The sequence below is a fragment of the Artibeus jamaicensis genome, unplaced genomic scaffold, assembly GCF_021234435.1.
Source record: "Artibeus jamaicensis isolate MK-2021 breed Jamaican fruit bat unplaced genomic scaffold, CSHL_Jam_final contig_241, whole genome shotgun sequence".
Lineage (NCBI taxonomy): Eukaryota > Metazoa > Chordata > Mammalia > Chiroptera > Phyllostomidae > Artibeus > Artibeus jamaicensis.
The window spans coordinates 4,687,015-4,704,311 of record NW_026521509.1 but is presented as its reverse complement, the minus strand read 5'-3'; the positions used below and the strand labels follow the sequence as shown (position 1 = coordinate 4,704,311).

The 17,297-nt window shown below is 35.5% G+C and overlaps 1 protein-coding gene across 4 annotated transcripts in view; it reads left to right on the top strand.

Moving 5' to 3' along the window:
- Positions 1–379: 379 nt before the first annotated feature.
- ZNF711 (zinc finger protein 711) overlaps positions 380–17,297 on the top strand; it is a 29,531-nt gene continuing 12,613 nt past the window's right edge. The window contains exons 1-5 of one of the 4 annotated variants that reach the window (XM_037164756.2): positions 380–567; positions 2,250–2,370; positions 3,276–3,533; positions 3,899–4,003; positions 11,342–11,896. In XM_037164756.2, coding sequence (XP_037020651.2) covers positions 3,925–4,003; positions 11,342–11,896 — 634 coding nt within the window. In that variant the 5' untranslated portion in view covers positions 380–567; positions 2,250–2,370; positions 3,276–3,533; positions 3,899–3,924. Of the gene's footprint in view, positions 568–871; positions 896–2,249; positions 2,371–3,275; positions 3,534–3,898; positions 4,004–11,341; positions 11,897–17,297 lie in introns of those variants that run through there. The other 3 variants (XM_037164758.2, XM_037164755.2, XM_053662432.1) reach the window with 3 other exon arrangements.

Sequence of the window (17,297 nt, the reverse complement as noted above, 5' to 3'; positions counted from 1 at the left end):
ACTGTGGCCAGCCTAATCGGTCACATCCTCGAGGGTAGGGCCAATTTTTAATAAACGTAGTCCAACATCTATTAGAGGTTCAGTGAGTAGCCATTCAGTCATTGATTCCTGCCTTTTCCCCGCCTCTCCCCACCGCCACCACTCCCTCGGGAAACCAGGAAAACAACCTCTTCCCAAGGAAACTATTCAGGGGCGCGCCAAGATCCAGGCTTGGTCACTTGGACTCGCCTGGCGCTGCAGCCCCCACTGCTAGTCGGCTGGGTCTCTAAGCCCAGAGGCTGCGCGGGATTCTCCGTCTCCCCCGTGCGCGCCTGCGCGCGCTCCCCCTCCGGGGCCCCTTACCCTGCAGCATCGATAGCGTGACGTAATGCAACCTCAGCATGTCAGCAGTGAAATAAAGGAGGACGAGAAGGCGCGCCTCCCAGACGCAGAGTAGCTTGTGATTGGCTCTGGCCACGGAACCTCGGAAACCCGAATGTGAGGACCTTACCGATCCACAGCTGCCGCCCCCCGCAGAAATCCGGAGCGTGGTCAGAATCCAACTGGCGGCGGTGGCGGCAGCAGCAGGTAAGGAGACTGTTGAGGACAAAGTACAGGTACTTGGGTCCCCTGTGCTCAGGGTCGTTGCTGTGCGGGGGAAGAGAGGCTTATACCCAGCGTGTACTGGAGGGCAAAGGGAACAATGGAAGTGGCGTCCAGTCCCTAAGCTTCGCTCCCCTCGGGCGCACGGTTCTCCTCCTTTGCCGCAGCTGGTGGCGGGAGGAATAGAGGCGAGTAAAGCGTCTGATCCTTAGCTGATCTCTTCTTTCCGCAGGCGAGAGCCTTTGGGGGCGAGAGCCCTCTTTGAGGCCGTCGGTTGGTTTAGGGTGACGGGAAAATGGCGGAAAACAAAACGGTGAAGTGAAGAATGCAATGTCCTACTGGCATTTCATTTCTGCGATCCCCCCCAACATTCGTTTCACTCACCCCCCACCTTTCCCCAGCCCCTAACCCCCCGCCCCCCCGCGAATGGTAACCTTGGAATTCGCGAGGGGTGGCGGCACCGAATCGGGCATTTTAGGGGATAGGGAGCCGTCAGAGCTGGGAGGGGGGGTCGTGTGCTGCAAGTGTCGCCTCCGCTAAAACACCACCATTTTGGTTCTCTACCGTCTCCTGTGTAGCGGAGCTGAAACAGCGGGAGGAGGCAGGATGAAGGGTTGGGCCATACAGCGTGGATAGCAGCGGTGGCGACCGCTGCACCAAGTGAAAGAGGGAGGAGGGGAAAGGTATTCTTGTTTCTGCTCTTCGCCTTTTTGCAGCGAAGGTCCTCTCGTTAGGTTAAAGATCCGCTCAGATGGATGATATTTGAAAAGGCACGTGCGTGCGTTCTGTTCGAAATGATTGAAACTTGTCATGTTCTCGGGAAAGGGAGACTTATGCGGGAAGAGGGTTGCATCCAAAGCTGCAATACTGCTACTTGCCAGGGCTCCTTTGTCTCCTATCTCTGCAAATAGTTCTTTCGCTTTTTTTTTTTTTTTTTTTTGCTCGGCTGCCTTAAGCTTTCTCTTGCATTCCTTACCCTACTTGCATCACTAATAACCTAGGTCCTGAAATGAGCTATGTTTACAGGAGACTGCTTAGAGTAACATTTGTGTGTGATGTGATTTCTGCTCCCCAGTACATTGCTGGAAAGATGTTTACTTGAAGCATACTTGGTGGTTACCTCCATTCGATAACGATGTGAGATAGACTCTTAGGAAGCCTGAGAAGCCTAGCGATCTATCAGCTATTGAATACTTACACTGATGTTCTCATACCTCATTTATTATTGATCTTATCGAAACTTCCCATATGGCAAAAAAGAAGCTCGAATTTATTTATTTGTATTTAGCGTGGCACGTCCCATAATAGTTGCACTACGTGTTCAAATTTTTACACTTCATTGAGCGCTGCTAGTGCAGATTTTTCTCTGTACATTTTGCAAGGATAAATCTTGCCCTTGGTTGGTTTTCTTTCACTTTCCAAAATACGGTGTTACTAGTGATTTTTGAAATGTGCTTTCCACAAGATTTTGGTTTCATGAAGTGGTCAAATTCGCTTATTGCACAGTAGATACTTGTTTCTGTTGGGATCCCTTTACTTGCTTCTTCGATGAACAGATCTGAGCACATCAGCCCAAATTAAAAGTGTAAAGAAAAATTCTTAGTTGTGTAACAGATTTGGTTTAAAATGTTTTAAAATATCTAATTTAAAATATATTTTTATAATAGGTAAAGAAACGTTTTTCCAAAGAAAATAATATAGTTCAGAAGGAAAAATAAAAAGATTGCCGCATATTTTATTTTACAATATGTAAGAAAGTCTACAGTTTCTTCAAGGCTCTATACTAAGGTGATTAACAAATTACAGTGTTTTGTCTTATTTAATAATGAAACAAAATTGTCTAAAATATTTTAAAGGTATTTATAATTGTTCTATTAGTGATAAAGCAATTGCTCTAGTTAAAGTTGAAATGTACACTGTTTTTAATTTTAAAAATAAGTCCTTGTGGTATTTTAATTTATCTGTAAACACACAGGTCATTTATCGTGAACTCAACTTCATTTGAAGGCAGAAAAAATGTGGTATTTTAAAAACAATAATATACTTCCACGAATTTCTAAAATCTTGTAATTTTGCTCATGCAGAAACAGAATAATATTGTCTGAAACATTGATACACAGAAATATCACCTACAGCTGCAGGATTTTTATACACATGACTCAAATGTTGACAGAGGTCACTCGGTGGGACTCTCCCGCCTGTTGTACATCTATAGAACTTTAAGGCAAGAAAAAAATCTTAGTGATCTCCTGTACTTAAGGATAAAGTTATTATATGGAAGCTTGATAAAACGGCCATTAGTAATATAACCTCATCTTTTGTGCAGTATAGCTCTGCTTATTAAACACTCCTATCTAAAAATGAGATACGTGTTTTAGAAAATTCACAGATTTTTAGTTAATTTACTTAGAATCTTATCTTGAAAGGGAAAATACACATAAGTAATTATAAGAAATGTGTTGAATGACAACATCTGACTTTGGGTTTCCTACCATGTGGTGACCTTAGATATAGGATAAGTCATTTGAGATTAAATATGTTGATCCCTTGCTTTCAAAATTAGTATGAGGCTAGCATGACTTTATTAATCATTAATGAAAAAAATGTTGTACAATTACAAGTAAACTATATTCTGTAAGAAATAATGTGCTAAAATGTTGGTATGTGATTGATCTTATCTCTACCATATTTAGGAAGCAGTCATGTTTCATGAGTCCTCAAAACTGTGAGACAAGAGAATGTAGTAGAGTGAGCTCAGAAGTCCTTACTGACTCAAAGAACTCCAGGGAGACTGGGATAGAACATTTTACATTATAAGTAGAACCCCCGGAGCCAGAGGTGAAAACACAAGTTTATCTGCAGAGCTCCACTGCAGGGCTGATCTGGGTCTGGAAGAAATGGATGAGAGCCACTGGATGAAATTCACTAATACTAGACACCTGAGTTCTCTAGTAATGTATAAATATCCCAACTATTGTCTGTTGTCATCTTTTTCTTCTGCTTTTATAACCTGTATTTTAACTTGATCTTCAACACTACAGTTTTGTTCCTTTGCTTGCTTCTTTCACTTCCTTATGGCTCATCACCCTTACTGTGTCTTATTCTCCATTATCTTTGGTTTACTTCCACTTAGTCCTTCTTTAATTTATGGTTGTCACATAAAGCATCTAATCAAAGTTTTTGTTTTGTTTTCCTTTGTAATGAGATTTGCTCACCTGGTTGAGAGGCATATTTTCCATTGCATTTTTTTTTTGTCTCAAAACAACGGACTGGCCTACATGTTTTTAAACTATTTTAAAAACCATTTCTTTTACAGAGATTTGTGAATGAACTTTGCTAAGTATGGATTCAGGTGGAGGAAGTCTTGGATTGCACACATCAGACTCTAGAATGGCCCATACCATGATTATGCAGGATTTTGGTAAAACATTTTCTTTGTTGTGCTTTTTCTTTATTTTTTTTAAACATTAGAACAAAGTAAATATGAGAACTACCTTGAGGAAGGGGAGAGTTGCAATGAAAAAAGAATGTTCTTTTCCTAGGAAAATGCATTTGTAGGGCTTATTTCCTTTAAAACATTCTTAAAATTTTGTGGGAAGTTTGAGGAAAGGAAACTTGGAATATAGTCATAATAGGCCATTGGAAATGCAACACTCAATTTTCATTAATAACTCAGTTTTTACATGTGAGAAATACTAAATGAGCTTTCTAAAATGCATTTTAATATGAATTGTTACTAAAGTTGGACAAGGAAATACTTTAGTCATTTTAAAGAAGTAAATTAGATGTTTATATAGTGATACAGGAAAATTACACACTAGGTGATTAATTGTACTATGATACTACATTCTCAGAAAGTTGTTAGGAATAGCATTACATTTTTTTAAAAATAAAAGATTCACTATTTTTCAGCAGCCTCTTAACAGTAGTCATTGTGATGAGGGTGATAGGATTGCTCTCACAGTCCACAAAGCAATTGAATTTGGGCAATGTCAATTTGAATTATAGATGATATAGAGGTACCCGAAGTATAAGAGGCTATGTTAGGGTACTAATGAGGAAGAAAAGATCAGCATCACAGTGTCAGAGTCAAAAAGACATATGGTAAGTTGGGATAAAAAGTAAACAGAAAACATTGAGGTATTGTGAAATTGTTAAAGATGAAATTAAGGATGGGAACTCTTGGCTCAATTAAGAAAATGCTACTACTGTTTTCAGATAATGTGGTCCAACATTATTTTGTACTGTTGTATTAAAATGTTTTTTAAATTGTATTTTAATCTTGACAGTCCTATTAACTCTCTGTGTAGACTTGGGCAAATTACCTAGTTCATTTTATGAGGGGGTTGAACTACAAAACATTTAAGGTCCTCTCCAATTTTTGGATTCCTTGACGTTTCTTCCTGATGCATAAAGGTATGGTGTGTAGTTCAAGATCAAATGTGGTGGAGATGAAGAGGAGTGGGTAGTTAGTTAATTGATGAAATAGAAAGGAATCATGGATTTATTTTGCTAAGAGTCAGAAGTGAGTTGTATTGATTATGAATGACCTAGAAGGAGCTGGGGTGAAAAAAGTACAGGAATAAATTTTAGAAGAAGGGCAAAGAGTTGAAGAGTAAGATATATTATTTTGCAAATAATTTTGTGAATTCTTTGCTAGAGATAGTTTTTAAAATATTGGAACACTTGAACATTGATATGTTAACTTTGGATTGAAATGTCAACTTTAATTTTTTACCTTTTAAAAATACTTTAAAAGTGTAAGAAATACAGTATTTCTCCATTTAATACAACATGTTACCTGCACTGTAGCATTTGGTAAAGTACCAGACCTCCCTCCATTCCTGAAGAAGTTGCTTGTTAGCAAGTAAAGTGTGATTCCTTTCAAAGACTGAAAAAAAAATTTCTGATTGGTGCTGGTAAAATGAGTATTTATTTGGTATTCCTCTTAACTTCCTTTTCATTGTTTATCCTCAGTGTTTCTTTTGAGGGTTAATTAATCCTTTATTATATCTAATACTTTATTTTCTTTTAGTTACTAGGGAAGTGGAGCATGCATATTAAAATATTGTTATGTATATTCCTTTTTCCTATTTATTTTTATTGATATAATATACCATACAATTTACCCATGTTAGAGAATGCAATTCAGTGGTTTTTAGTATAAAATGCGACCATTACCTAATTCAGAACATTTCATCATCATAAAAATAAATCTCATACCTCATTAACAGTTACTCCTTACATTCCCCTCAACCTTCAGAAATAGGCCATTGTTAAATATTTTGCCTATGGATTTACCTATTTTGGACATTTCATATAAATAGAATCATACAATATGTGGCCTTTTGTGTCTGGCTTCTTTCACATTGTATAAGGCTTTCATGCTCTATCTTTGTTGTAGCATATGTATCAGTGTTTCTTGCCTTTTTATATTCCAATAATATTCCACTGCATGGGGAAACTCTTGTACATTTTGTTTATCCATTCATCAGTTGACAGAAATTTGACTTGTTAAAAATATTTTTAATGCATTAGAATGCCTTTGTGTTTGACCTAAAGCTTTGCACCTTAGACTAGAGTGTGAGTGCCCTTGGAGGCATATTGGTGATGTGCCAACCTGTTCCCGAAACTACTAGATAAACAGCACATCTTGGAGTACCTTTCATTTGAATCAGGGAGAATACACAAAGACACACAAAGACACAGTTATACTCATGTGAACATGTTTGGGGCTAGAAAGCAAAGTTTTCATTTACTCTCCCCTTTCTTTTTATGAGTAATTGAATGGGCAAATTTGAAAAATACTTCCAGATTTTTACTTTAAAGCCTTTTCTAAAGTGAATTTAATAGAGTAAATCAACTTACTTATACCATAAAAAAATTAAAGCCACAATTTTTTTTGTTATACAGCTGTTCATGATTCAGTTTCCTAGTAGTACTTTGTGATTATTTTTTGCAATGATGCATTCTTTGAAAAATTTTTAAATTTAATTTTATAATCTTTTAAATTTAGACATAAATTGATGATGACTAAACTGATTTTATATTTTGGTTAAATTGATTAAATTATTTTGCTGAATATCCAATTAGATCAGAAATGGCTTATATGAGTAATGTTCACTCATTTGTGTTTAAGGATGATGTTGACCTAAAGTATACATTAGGTTTCCATTTGTCCTTAGCAAATAAGTTCTGAAATCTTAGAAAGTAGGAATTCTCTATATATTTTCTAATGTGTAGTTCTCAGCTCAATTTCATATATAGGTGTTTTCATTTTTGTATAATATTTTAAGAAATGCAAAGTATCAAACAGGTCTAAACCTAATGGGACCTTTATTGGGAGAATTTTTGACAACGGAAATTTCAGCCCTGGTAATTTAGGTTTCTTTCTAAGAGCAGCCTCTCTCTGATTAGTTCCCACTCCATCTATTAAACTTTCCAAATTCTAAAATGTAATTAGAAATTAGGTGCATTCCCTTTAAATTTCTGCTAACATAAAAGTTAGATATTTGTGAGCTCATAAATCAATTATATTTGTGAAACAGCTTAGCATACAGAGGTAGAGCTAGCTAAGTAAATACACTATGTGGCACAGAATCTCAATCTCTAAATTCTGTAAGATTCTTGATTGGGATGGGATGGCTACTATGTTAAAAATCTGAAACATGAATTTAATGCAGAAACTCATACTAGTTTCTTTTGAAGGATATTTGAGATTTTAAATTTTACAGCATTATGTAATAATCTTGCTTATGTCTCAGTATAATGGTTGTCCTCAAATCTGTACCATTGGATTTAATAGTTGTTTAAGGTTTTATTGCTGTAAATAGTCTATGTTGCTTTGGAACTTAAATTTAAAAAAAAAAACAGCTTTAGATAATGGCCCAAGACACACCCAACAAATACCAAATTTTATACTACCCCTCTCATGAAATTCCAACTATTTACATTAAAATAAAATAACTTCACTAAATGGAAAATCCTTGAAATGATGACTTGTTTCATATTGTTACTTGCTTATCTAATTGATTTCACACTTTCAAGTGATTTTTTTCTTACTGTTTATAATTTTGTTACCTAGTGAGGTAAATTTTTAATATCATTTAATGCTTTGAAATTTCAGTGAGTGCCTATATGATTGATGTTTTTACTCTTTCTCAAACTATTTAGAAGTGATTCACTTGGTTAACCCTATATATCTCTTAAAAATATAGTCTTTAGAGTTAAACAAGTTTTCTTCTTCTATAGGTAAGTATAAAAAAGTAAGTCCAGTTTGGAGTCAAACAAGTAGTTCAGTTCCCATCTTGAGCCTTGGGAAACCTTATTTAATCTCTCTAAACCACGCTTACTTCATATTTAAAATGAGGATAATAGCAACTCACCTTATAATACAGTTGTTTTGAGACTTAAATGAGATAATATACATAAAAGCATTAGCAAGTGGCTTGGTACATAGTCAGTGCACAGTAAATATAGCCATTGCTCAATAAATATAGCCATTGTATAGCTCAATATGAGGCTTTGTTTAGAAATGCAATGGAATCTAACCTATGAGCTGATAAGAAGAAAGCAAAATTTCATAGGATTCTTGGATCTTACTCTGAGTCATCGGCCAGTGCTATGGAAAACTCATTGATTTCTTGATCTAGCTCTTTGAGATTATTTAGTTTAGGGTAAACAAGCACTTCTTTTGGTTTAGATCTGATTTATTTTGATCTGTAAATTCCTACTAGAGTAGAGAGAGGCTAGGTGAACTGAAAATCACCCATTTCATTTTTTTAGAATTTTTCCCGCCAGGTTAATCTGAACCCAAGCCAGCATTAGCATTGCTCCAACCTTTTCTAGTGTCTCCTCTCAGGAACCAGAAGCCTCTAAAATAAATGGGATTTCCTATAATTTAAGTCTGACTTGTGAAAAGCTTTTATAAAATGTTAATTCCATTGTTTATATACATAGAATTTTTTATGAGCAAATTTAAATTTACTTTAATACCCCTTCATTTTCAGCATTTAAAAACAGCATAAGTTAGGGGGAGCCCTAGTTCCCTGGAACAGCATGGCTGTTACTGAATGAAATCCCTCAGCTTTTTCTCCAAATCCCCAGAAATTCATCCGATCCAAATTCACAGCTTCAGAAAGCCAGGAAATGTCTGTTCAGCCAGTCTGCTCCTCTGGTCCTTTTTTTTTTTAATTAATTAATTTAATTGTTCAAGTACAGTTTTCTGTCTTTTACTCCCATCCCAGCCCACCCCCCAAGTACTCCCTATCTCCCTCTCATTTTGCTCCTCTGGTTCTTGATCTGTATTTCAAGAAAGGGAGGTCAAAATATTTGAAACAGGGAGCAAAAATTAATTTGTAAATCTTTTTAGTCACTTTTGATCTGCAGGACTCTCCCCTGTTCTCCAAAGCTATAAAGGAGGAATGCATTTCAACTGGTCCATTTATTTAGAGCCATTAGGGTCTTCCCTTGCTCTATCTGCCATAAAATTTCTTTTTTAAAAAAAAATATTATTTTTTTAGAGAGAAGGGAAGGGAGGGGAAAGAGTGGGAGAGAAACATCAATGTGTGGTTGGTTGCCTCTCATGCACCCTCTACTGGGAACCTGGGCTGCATCCTTGTGTTTGCAGGCTGATTGGGAATCAAACCAGCGACCCTGTGCTTCGCAGGCTGCACTCAGTCTACTCAGCCATACCAGCTAGGGCTGATGTAGAATTTCAATACTTTGAATTTTATAGGCTCAACATTGAATTTTTCCTGGCTAAAAACTATGTTGCCAGTCTGGTTGAACACTAAATTTGAAATTCTCTCCCTGTATCAAGTACTACTTGTACACATACTACTTTGTCTACCAGATTTTCAAGACTGAGGCTGCGTTCTTTTGGGATAATACGGTGATTTTGGTGAGAGTTGGAGAATAGTGAGGATACAGGAAAGCTTGAAAGGAAGATAATCCTGAAAGTCAGCTTTCCCTTCTCTCTTTGTTTTTTTTTTTTCGATGAGTTAGGGTATTGACAGCGTCCAGTGGTCTCCATCTTGAGCTTGTTAACTAACTTCCACAATGAATTGGTTAACAATAGTAAATAATGTATAGCAAATGACACTTTCAGGTATTTATAGAAAGTGAGCATTGTATGGAAAAGGCTTTTTACTGGATTATTTCATGTAGATATTCTTGATAACCTGGTCCAAAAACTCTATTAAATTGTTTTCTGTACTATCTCAGGGAGGCAGAATTTAACAGATTTCCTCACAATGAGATTTTACACTCTCACAATATTTGCATGGAAAGTAGGAGTTGATGTTTACCATGGTGGCCAAGAAAATGTTATTTAAAGCTTTTTTCCCTACAGATTAATTTAGAATTTAGAGTCTATATGTATGATGTTTTTTATAAAAACAAATCTTTGTCTAAAATTTGTTTTCTCCCCCCAAATCAGGTGGTAAAGATGTCTTCCACTTTTCTATGTAGTAATTCTTATGAGATAGGGATGTTCAGAAACTTTTATGATCATAATACATATTTTGTAATATGTATTATATTAAGCTTGTCATGTTTAACTCACCTAATTCAACATGTTAGCTAGTACTCTTTTATGTTTGTGTGTCCTTTTTGTTTTTATTTTAATCTTTGAAATACTAGACTAACCAGAAGTAGAAAAATAGTAGAGTCCCATTTACCATTTACTCTCCTTCCAGTGGTGACATCTTTATAATTATAGTGCAATATCAAAACCAAGAAATTATCATTGGTGCATTACTGTTATTTAGACCACAGACCTCATTCTGTTTTTACCATGCTTTACATACATTTGTATATGAGTGTATATAGCTCTATGCAGTTTTATTCCATATATAGATTTGTGTAAACACCACTACAATGGAAATATGAACTGTTCCATCACCATATATGTATGCTATGCCAATATACTCACATACACCCCCACCATTGGCAAGTGTTAATCTATTCTCTATTTGTATAGCTTTCTGATTTTGCAAGTGTGTTATAGAAATGATTCCATTTATACATTGTGCAATATTGTAAACTTTGGTAATTGGCTTTTTATCATTCAGTATAATTTTCTGGAGACTCATTCAGGTTGTTGACTGTATCAATAGTTTGTCCCTTTTTTATTGCTGAGTAGTATTTCATGATAAGGATGTGCCACAGTTGGTTTAACCAGCCATTCACTTCTGAAGAACATTTGTGTTTTTTGTTGCTGTGAGTAATAGTATGAAGCATTATAAATATTTGTATACAGTTTTTTTATGTACACATATGTTTTAATAACTTGGAAAATTCCCTAGAGTGCAGTTGTTGAGTTGTATGTTAAGTGCATGTTTAGTTTTGAAAGAAACTGCCAAACTATTTTCCAGAGAAGCTGCTACATTTTATATTCCCACAAGCAACATATGAGAGATCAACTTTCTCCTCATCCTCACCAACCCGTGCTGTTACCAGTTTCTTATTTCATCTGTTTTAATTTGTGTGTAGTGATATATCACTGTGACTTTATGTTTCACTTGAAAATAAAGTACATTATTTTTAAGGTTCTAATTTATATTCTACTAATATTATTTTCACCCACTTTCTGGTTGGTGATGATTTTTATTGGAATCAAATTATCAGTGATTTTTTTAATGATAGTTCGCCCAGGACTATTTCATATTTATTTTAACATATTTTGTGACATCTAATATAATAAATACAGTACTCTTAATTAATAAAATTACTTTTTGGATAATTGTTTGTATTATAGTGGCTGGAATGGCTGGTACTGCACATATTGATGGAGACCACATTGTTGTTTCGGTTCCTGAGGCTGTGTTAGTTTCTGACGTTGTCACAGATGATGGGATAACCCTTGATCATGGCCTTGCAGCTGAAGTTGTCCATGGGCCTGACATTATCACTGAGACTGATGTAGTGACAGAAGGTGTAATTGTTCCCGAAGCTGTACTTGAAGCTGATGTCGCCATTGAAGAAGATTTGGAGGAAGATGATGGTGATCACATCTTGACTTCAGAACTAATTACAGAAACCGTGAGAGTACCTGAGCAGGTGTTTGTGGCTGACCTTGTTACTGGTCCTGATGGACACTTAGAACATGTGGTCCAAGATTGTGTTTCAGGAGTTGACTCTCCTACAATGGTATCAGAGGAAGTTCTTGTAACTAATTCAGATACAGAAACTGTGATTCAAACAGCTGGTGGTGTTCCTGGCTCTACAGTTACTATTAAAACCGAAGATGATGATGATGAGGATGATGATGATGATGTCAAGAGCACTTCTGAAGACTACTTAATGATATCATGTAAGTAAAACAGAAAGTCCATAATCACTTGAGGGATTTATTTATATATAACCTGGAAAGGTTTTGTGGGTTATGGGACCTCTTCAATAGATGTCATGGGGGTGATTTTTTTGAAAAACAACAAACTGACAGTGATCAGAGAGGAGGGGGATAATGGGGAAAGAAGGGGAAAGGGCAAGCAAAGGAACAGGAATGGAAGACTCATGGGCACACACAACAGGGGGGGTTGACTGGGAGTGGGGGGTGGGGTAGGGGTGAGCAAGGAGGGGAAAGGCAGGACAACTGTAACCAAACAACAATAAATAAAAGAAAGGTAACTTTTTTTAAAGCTGTATTGTTGGGAAAAAAACATTATTTTTTTAATCTGCTCATATTTTTAATTTACTTGGTAAAAATTTATACCCAAAATAAAGTAATGTAATTTAGTAATATCTTAGGACAGAAACAGATTTGGAAGGTTCAACAAGAAAATTAACTGATACAAAATTTTAATGGTTAAAAAAATATTTTAAAATTGGAAATTTATTTTAGGTAGCCACTGCTTTCTTTTCAACATGGTAAGTACTAGAATTGTCAGTTCACTTCTGCATAGGAATTTGAACATGGTATGTTCAAAAATATAAAATTAGTTAGTAATGAAATACTTGAAAAGTAAATTATAAGCTCAGATTGTGTTCTACAATTGTTTATTTTCCTGTTTGCATAAATGTGTATTTATTCCAGACTGCTTTATGATGCCCTTAAGACACTCTTTCTGAAGGAGGAAGGTAGAAATATCTTGTTCTCATTCTAAGTGGTGGATTTGCCTGAACAGCAACAATAATAAAAATCTAATGATAAGTTATTCATGGAGCTAGAGATAGATGTAGGTCTATACTTTTATAGAATTTGAAGGGATTATGCTGAAACTAGTAAAGATTAGGTAAAGACTTCACATTCTATAAAAGATTTTTGTTCTTTTTAAAATAAAAAATGGTTGATTGGGAGCTAGAGTATGTGTATGTATACAGTGATTGTGTGTTATATGTGTATATCAGTGAATTTAAAACAAAAACATTAATTCTGAAGTTTAATGTGTTTATTTTTCTTCTATATGCAACTTTGAAGGTAAGTATTTACATTGTTTTTAAAGGAATGAATGATTCAAACCATTAAAAAATGGTTTGTGCAAATATTACCTCTTTTTAAATTAACGTGGTTACTAAAGCAACTCCATATTTACATCTTAGCCTGACATTTAAAAGGCCATGGTTATGATCATATAAAATAATGTGGCAAAGCTGTTAGTTTTCCTGCACCAAAATAAATTCAATATGCCCTTCGAAGGGTACTTGTCAAATTGAACTCTTTGGTAGTAATGTGGTCTAAAATTTAGAGATCATATATATTTTGATTAGTCTTACCTCAACATATCTCCTATGATTTGACTCTACAAAAGTTTTTTTTAAGTTTCTAGAATATTTTAATTTAGATTATTTATCTTCATATTACTATATGTGTTAAATACAGAGGATTTTTGTGCTTTTAATAGACAAAATTATGAAGAACACTGTATTGCTTGAATAATATTACAATTACAGCAGGATCATTCTAAGGGGAATTTAAACTGGGGATTAATTAACTTCTTAATTATTAGTAAAGAAATAGCAACAGTTTTTTAAAAGTCCTTTGAAAACTTCAGCATTTTTAATTTTGGAAAATAGGATATACAATTATACAAACTTTAAGTATTTTGATATCAGTCATTTCCTACCATTCAGATCCTTGATCATATTTGATAATGGTTATAACACTCAAATTGGGACTGCGTACTCTTTCTTACAGTTTTCATATATTTCATTGTATTCTATTTTTATATAGCTTTTCTATTTTTTTAATCTTTTAATCTTTACTTCATTGTCTTTACCTTTTTGTTTCTGTTGGCCATTGAATCTTTCAGGAATGAAGAACAAACTGCCTTGAAAGGACTTAATGTTAAATTAACTCTAAACATCCTCTTCTTTATTTTTTTCCAAGATAGAAATTTTCAAAATATCTAAGAGATAAAGTTGAAGACTTAAAACAGACTTTTGTCTTGTTCCTCAATCCCTGAATAATCCTGTAAGGAAATATTGACAGTAGCTGAGTTTTAGAGGTAGAGAGTTCAGATGCATCTCAATATCTGAGGTGCGCCTGAATTTTTCCTGCTTTCAGGCTGAACGTCACAAATTCTCCATCTTAGTGGATGCTTAGGCTCTCGTATTTGTGCTAAGTAACTTGGACGTTATTATAGGATAACTGTATCTGTGTAAAGTTAACCTAGGCTTGTTTGTGCTTTAAAAATACCTAGTACCGCCCTGACTGGTGTGGCTCACTGGATTGGGGGTGGGCCTATGAAACAAAGGGTTGCCAGTTCAATTCCCAGTAAGGACACACGTCCGGGCTGTGGGCCAGGTCCCCAGTGGGGAGTGTGCAAGAGGCAACCACACACTGATGTTTCTTTTCCTTTCTTTCTTTCTCTATTCCCATTTATCTAAAAATAAATAAATAAAATATTTAAAAAATAAAAATGTTATTAAAAAAGACCTAGCACTCATTAAGACATTTACAAGTGATGATTTCCTTTATGAAAAAAAAAATGTCACTGAAGGAAGGAAGCTCCTTGAAATAATGAACAAACATAATACATTTAGATTACTTTTGATGTATAAATCAGTTTCTATTTCTTTCAGGAACATATTTTTATATAAAACAAAATATTTTGATAGGGTCATTGAGATCTCAACCTCATCTGTTTCAGGGGTACAAGAGAAAAGTTCATATGTTTTATAATCTTTTTTTAAAATAAAGTGGCTTTATTGGGATATAATTCACATGCCATACAATTTACCATTTAAAGTGTGCAGTTCAATGGTTTTTAGTATATTCAAAGAATTGTACTACCATCACCATAATCAATTATAGAATATTTTCTTCAACTTGCAAAGAAACCCCATACCCTTTATCAGCTATCCCTCTGTCAGTTCACCCCCCAGGCAACCACTAATTCAATTTGTGTCAGAATAGAACTGCCTATCCTAAAATTTTTACACAAATGGAATTATATATGTGTCCTCTTGTGTCTGGTTTCCTTCACTTAGCATAATGCTTTCAAAGATTATCCATGTACGATGTGTCAGGGCTTCATTTTTATTACTGAGTAATAGTTCATTGTGTGGATATACATTTTATGTATTATTTATTTATCAGTTGATGGACATTTGACTTTCTACTTTTTGGCTGTTATGAATAATGTTATGAATATTGATATACAAGTTTTGTGTAGATATATATTTTCAGATTTCTTGGATATGTAACTAGGAGTAGAACACCTTTGTAATTAAATGTTACTGATTTTTCTTTGTTTCAGCATTGTAAAATACAATGCTTTACGCATATCCCGACCCCATGCCTGTGGTACATCAGTACATTATATCCTGTTAATATATCCACCATATAACTTTGGAATATAACATAAAATGGATACAGTAAAAGGCCTACTTAGCTTTATAAAGGAATATTATATTGTACATTTTGCTAAAATGAAATTTTAATCATATTGTATCAATGGGTTAGAAAAGAACATTGAATGTTAGCACTTTTCATTGTTGGCCAACAGGGCACCTTACTTGTTCATGTTATGGTCAGTGCCAGTAGAATTCTGTTGTGTATGTAATATTACCTACTTACTGCTGGGTGGAATGGCATATAAGTTGAGAAACAGCACTGTGGGACTTGAGTATTGTAAGCCCTGCAACAAGCAGAAAGGTTCAGTTTGAATTTGGGGTATTTTGAATATTGTATGCATTAAGAAGAGTCTTTGAGGATCCATTTCTGAAGTCAGTGCCCTGGCTACCACCACCTCCAGCACCATCTCACCAACCCCTGCCAGGATACCCGTCCCTCATCCATCTCCCTATGGCACCCACCCACCCACCTCCACAGACACACATGCACACACCACAGCTGTGCACCTGTCCTTTCTCCTTACCTTGCCAGGGCAGTGGAACCCCACCCCCCACCCCCACCAGAGCAGCAGACCATTCCCCCACCCCAGGGGAGATCCACTAACCCAACTGTAGAACCATTAGCTCCATCCTCCCAACTCCTGGTGACCCTAGCTTGCCAAACCTGCACTTTGCAATACTGTAAGTAAGCTGTGGCCAGCCTGGTCCCTGGGTGCAGAGACTTTCTAGGAGGTCAAGACAGACTGGGGAAAAATGAGTTGTGTGCTTCTTGGGTGGGAGTTACTTTTCCCTTTCACTTCCAGTTGGTGCCACTGGTGCTATACAGAGCTCTCTCTTCACATGGCCAAATTTGATCTCTTTGGGCCTAATGAACTTGGCTATCCTCACCCTAAAGACTTCCTGAGACCGTTCCCTACCACAAGGATCTGAGGGCACCCAGCAGTACTAACTGACCTGAATATACCTCAAGAAGCAAGAAAAATCTCAAACCATCTAAACTTATACCATAAAGGAACTAGAAAAAACAATAAACAGAGGCAAAGTGAGTGGAAGGAAGGAAAAATTAAAGATCAGAGTGGAAATAAATGAAATAGTACCTGAAAAACAATACAAAAGATTGATGAGACCGAGAGCTTGTTCTTTAAAAAGATGTATAGGCTAGATAAACCTTTAATCAGACTCATTAAGAAAAATAAATCAGCAATGACAAGAAGTAACATCTGACACCACAGAAATACAAAGGATTGTAAGAAAATACTATGAACAACTGTATGCCAACAATTTAGACAATCTGGACAAAAGGGATAAATTCCTAGAAATAAACAACCCTACAAAACTGAATCAAGAGACAGAAAATCTGAACAAACCAATTAAAACTAATGAAATCAAAGTAGTAATTAACAACAATAACAACAAAACCTCAGCAAACAAAAATCCTGGACCAGATGGCTTCACAGGTGAATATTACCAAATATTCAAAGAACTAGCATCTATTGTTCTCAAATTATTCCAAAGAATTGAAGAGGAAGGAAGAGTTCCAAGCTCATTTTATAAGACCAGCATTATCTTAGTTCCAAAACCAGATGAAGATACCAAAAATAAATAAACTCATAGGCCAATAACCCTGATGAACATAGATTCAACAATCTTTAACAATATTAGCAAACTGAATATAGTAATACATCAAAAATATCATATACCAAGGTCAAGTGGGATTAATTCTGGGGATGCAAGGTTGGTACAGTATCCACAAATCAGTAAACATGATACACCACACAAACAAACTGAAGGATAAAAACCACATGATCATATAAGTAGATTCAGAAAAAGCATTTGGTAAAATCCAGCACCCACTTATGATAAAAGCTCTCAGCAAAGTGGGAATAGAGGGAGCATACCTCAATATAATAAAAGCC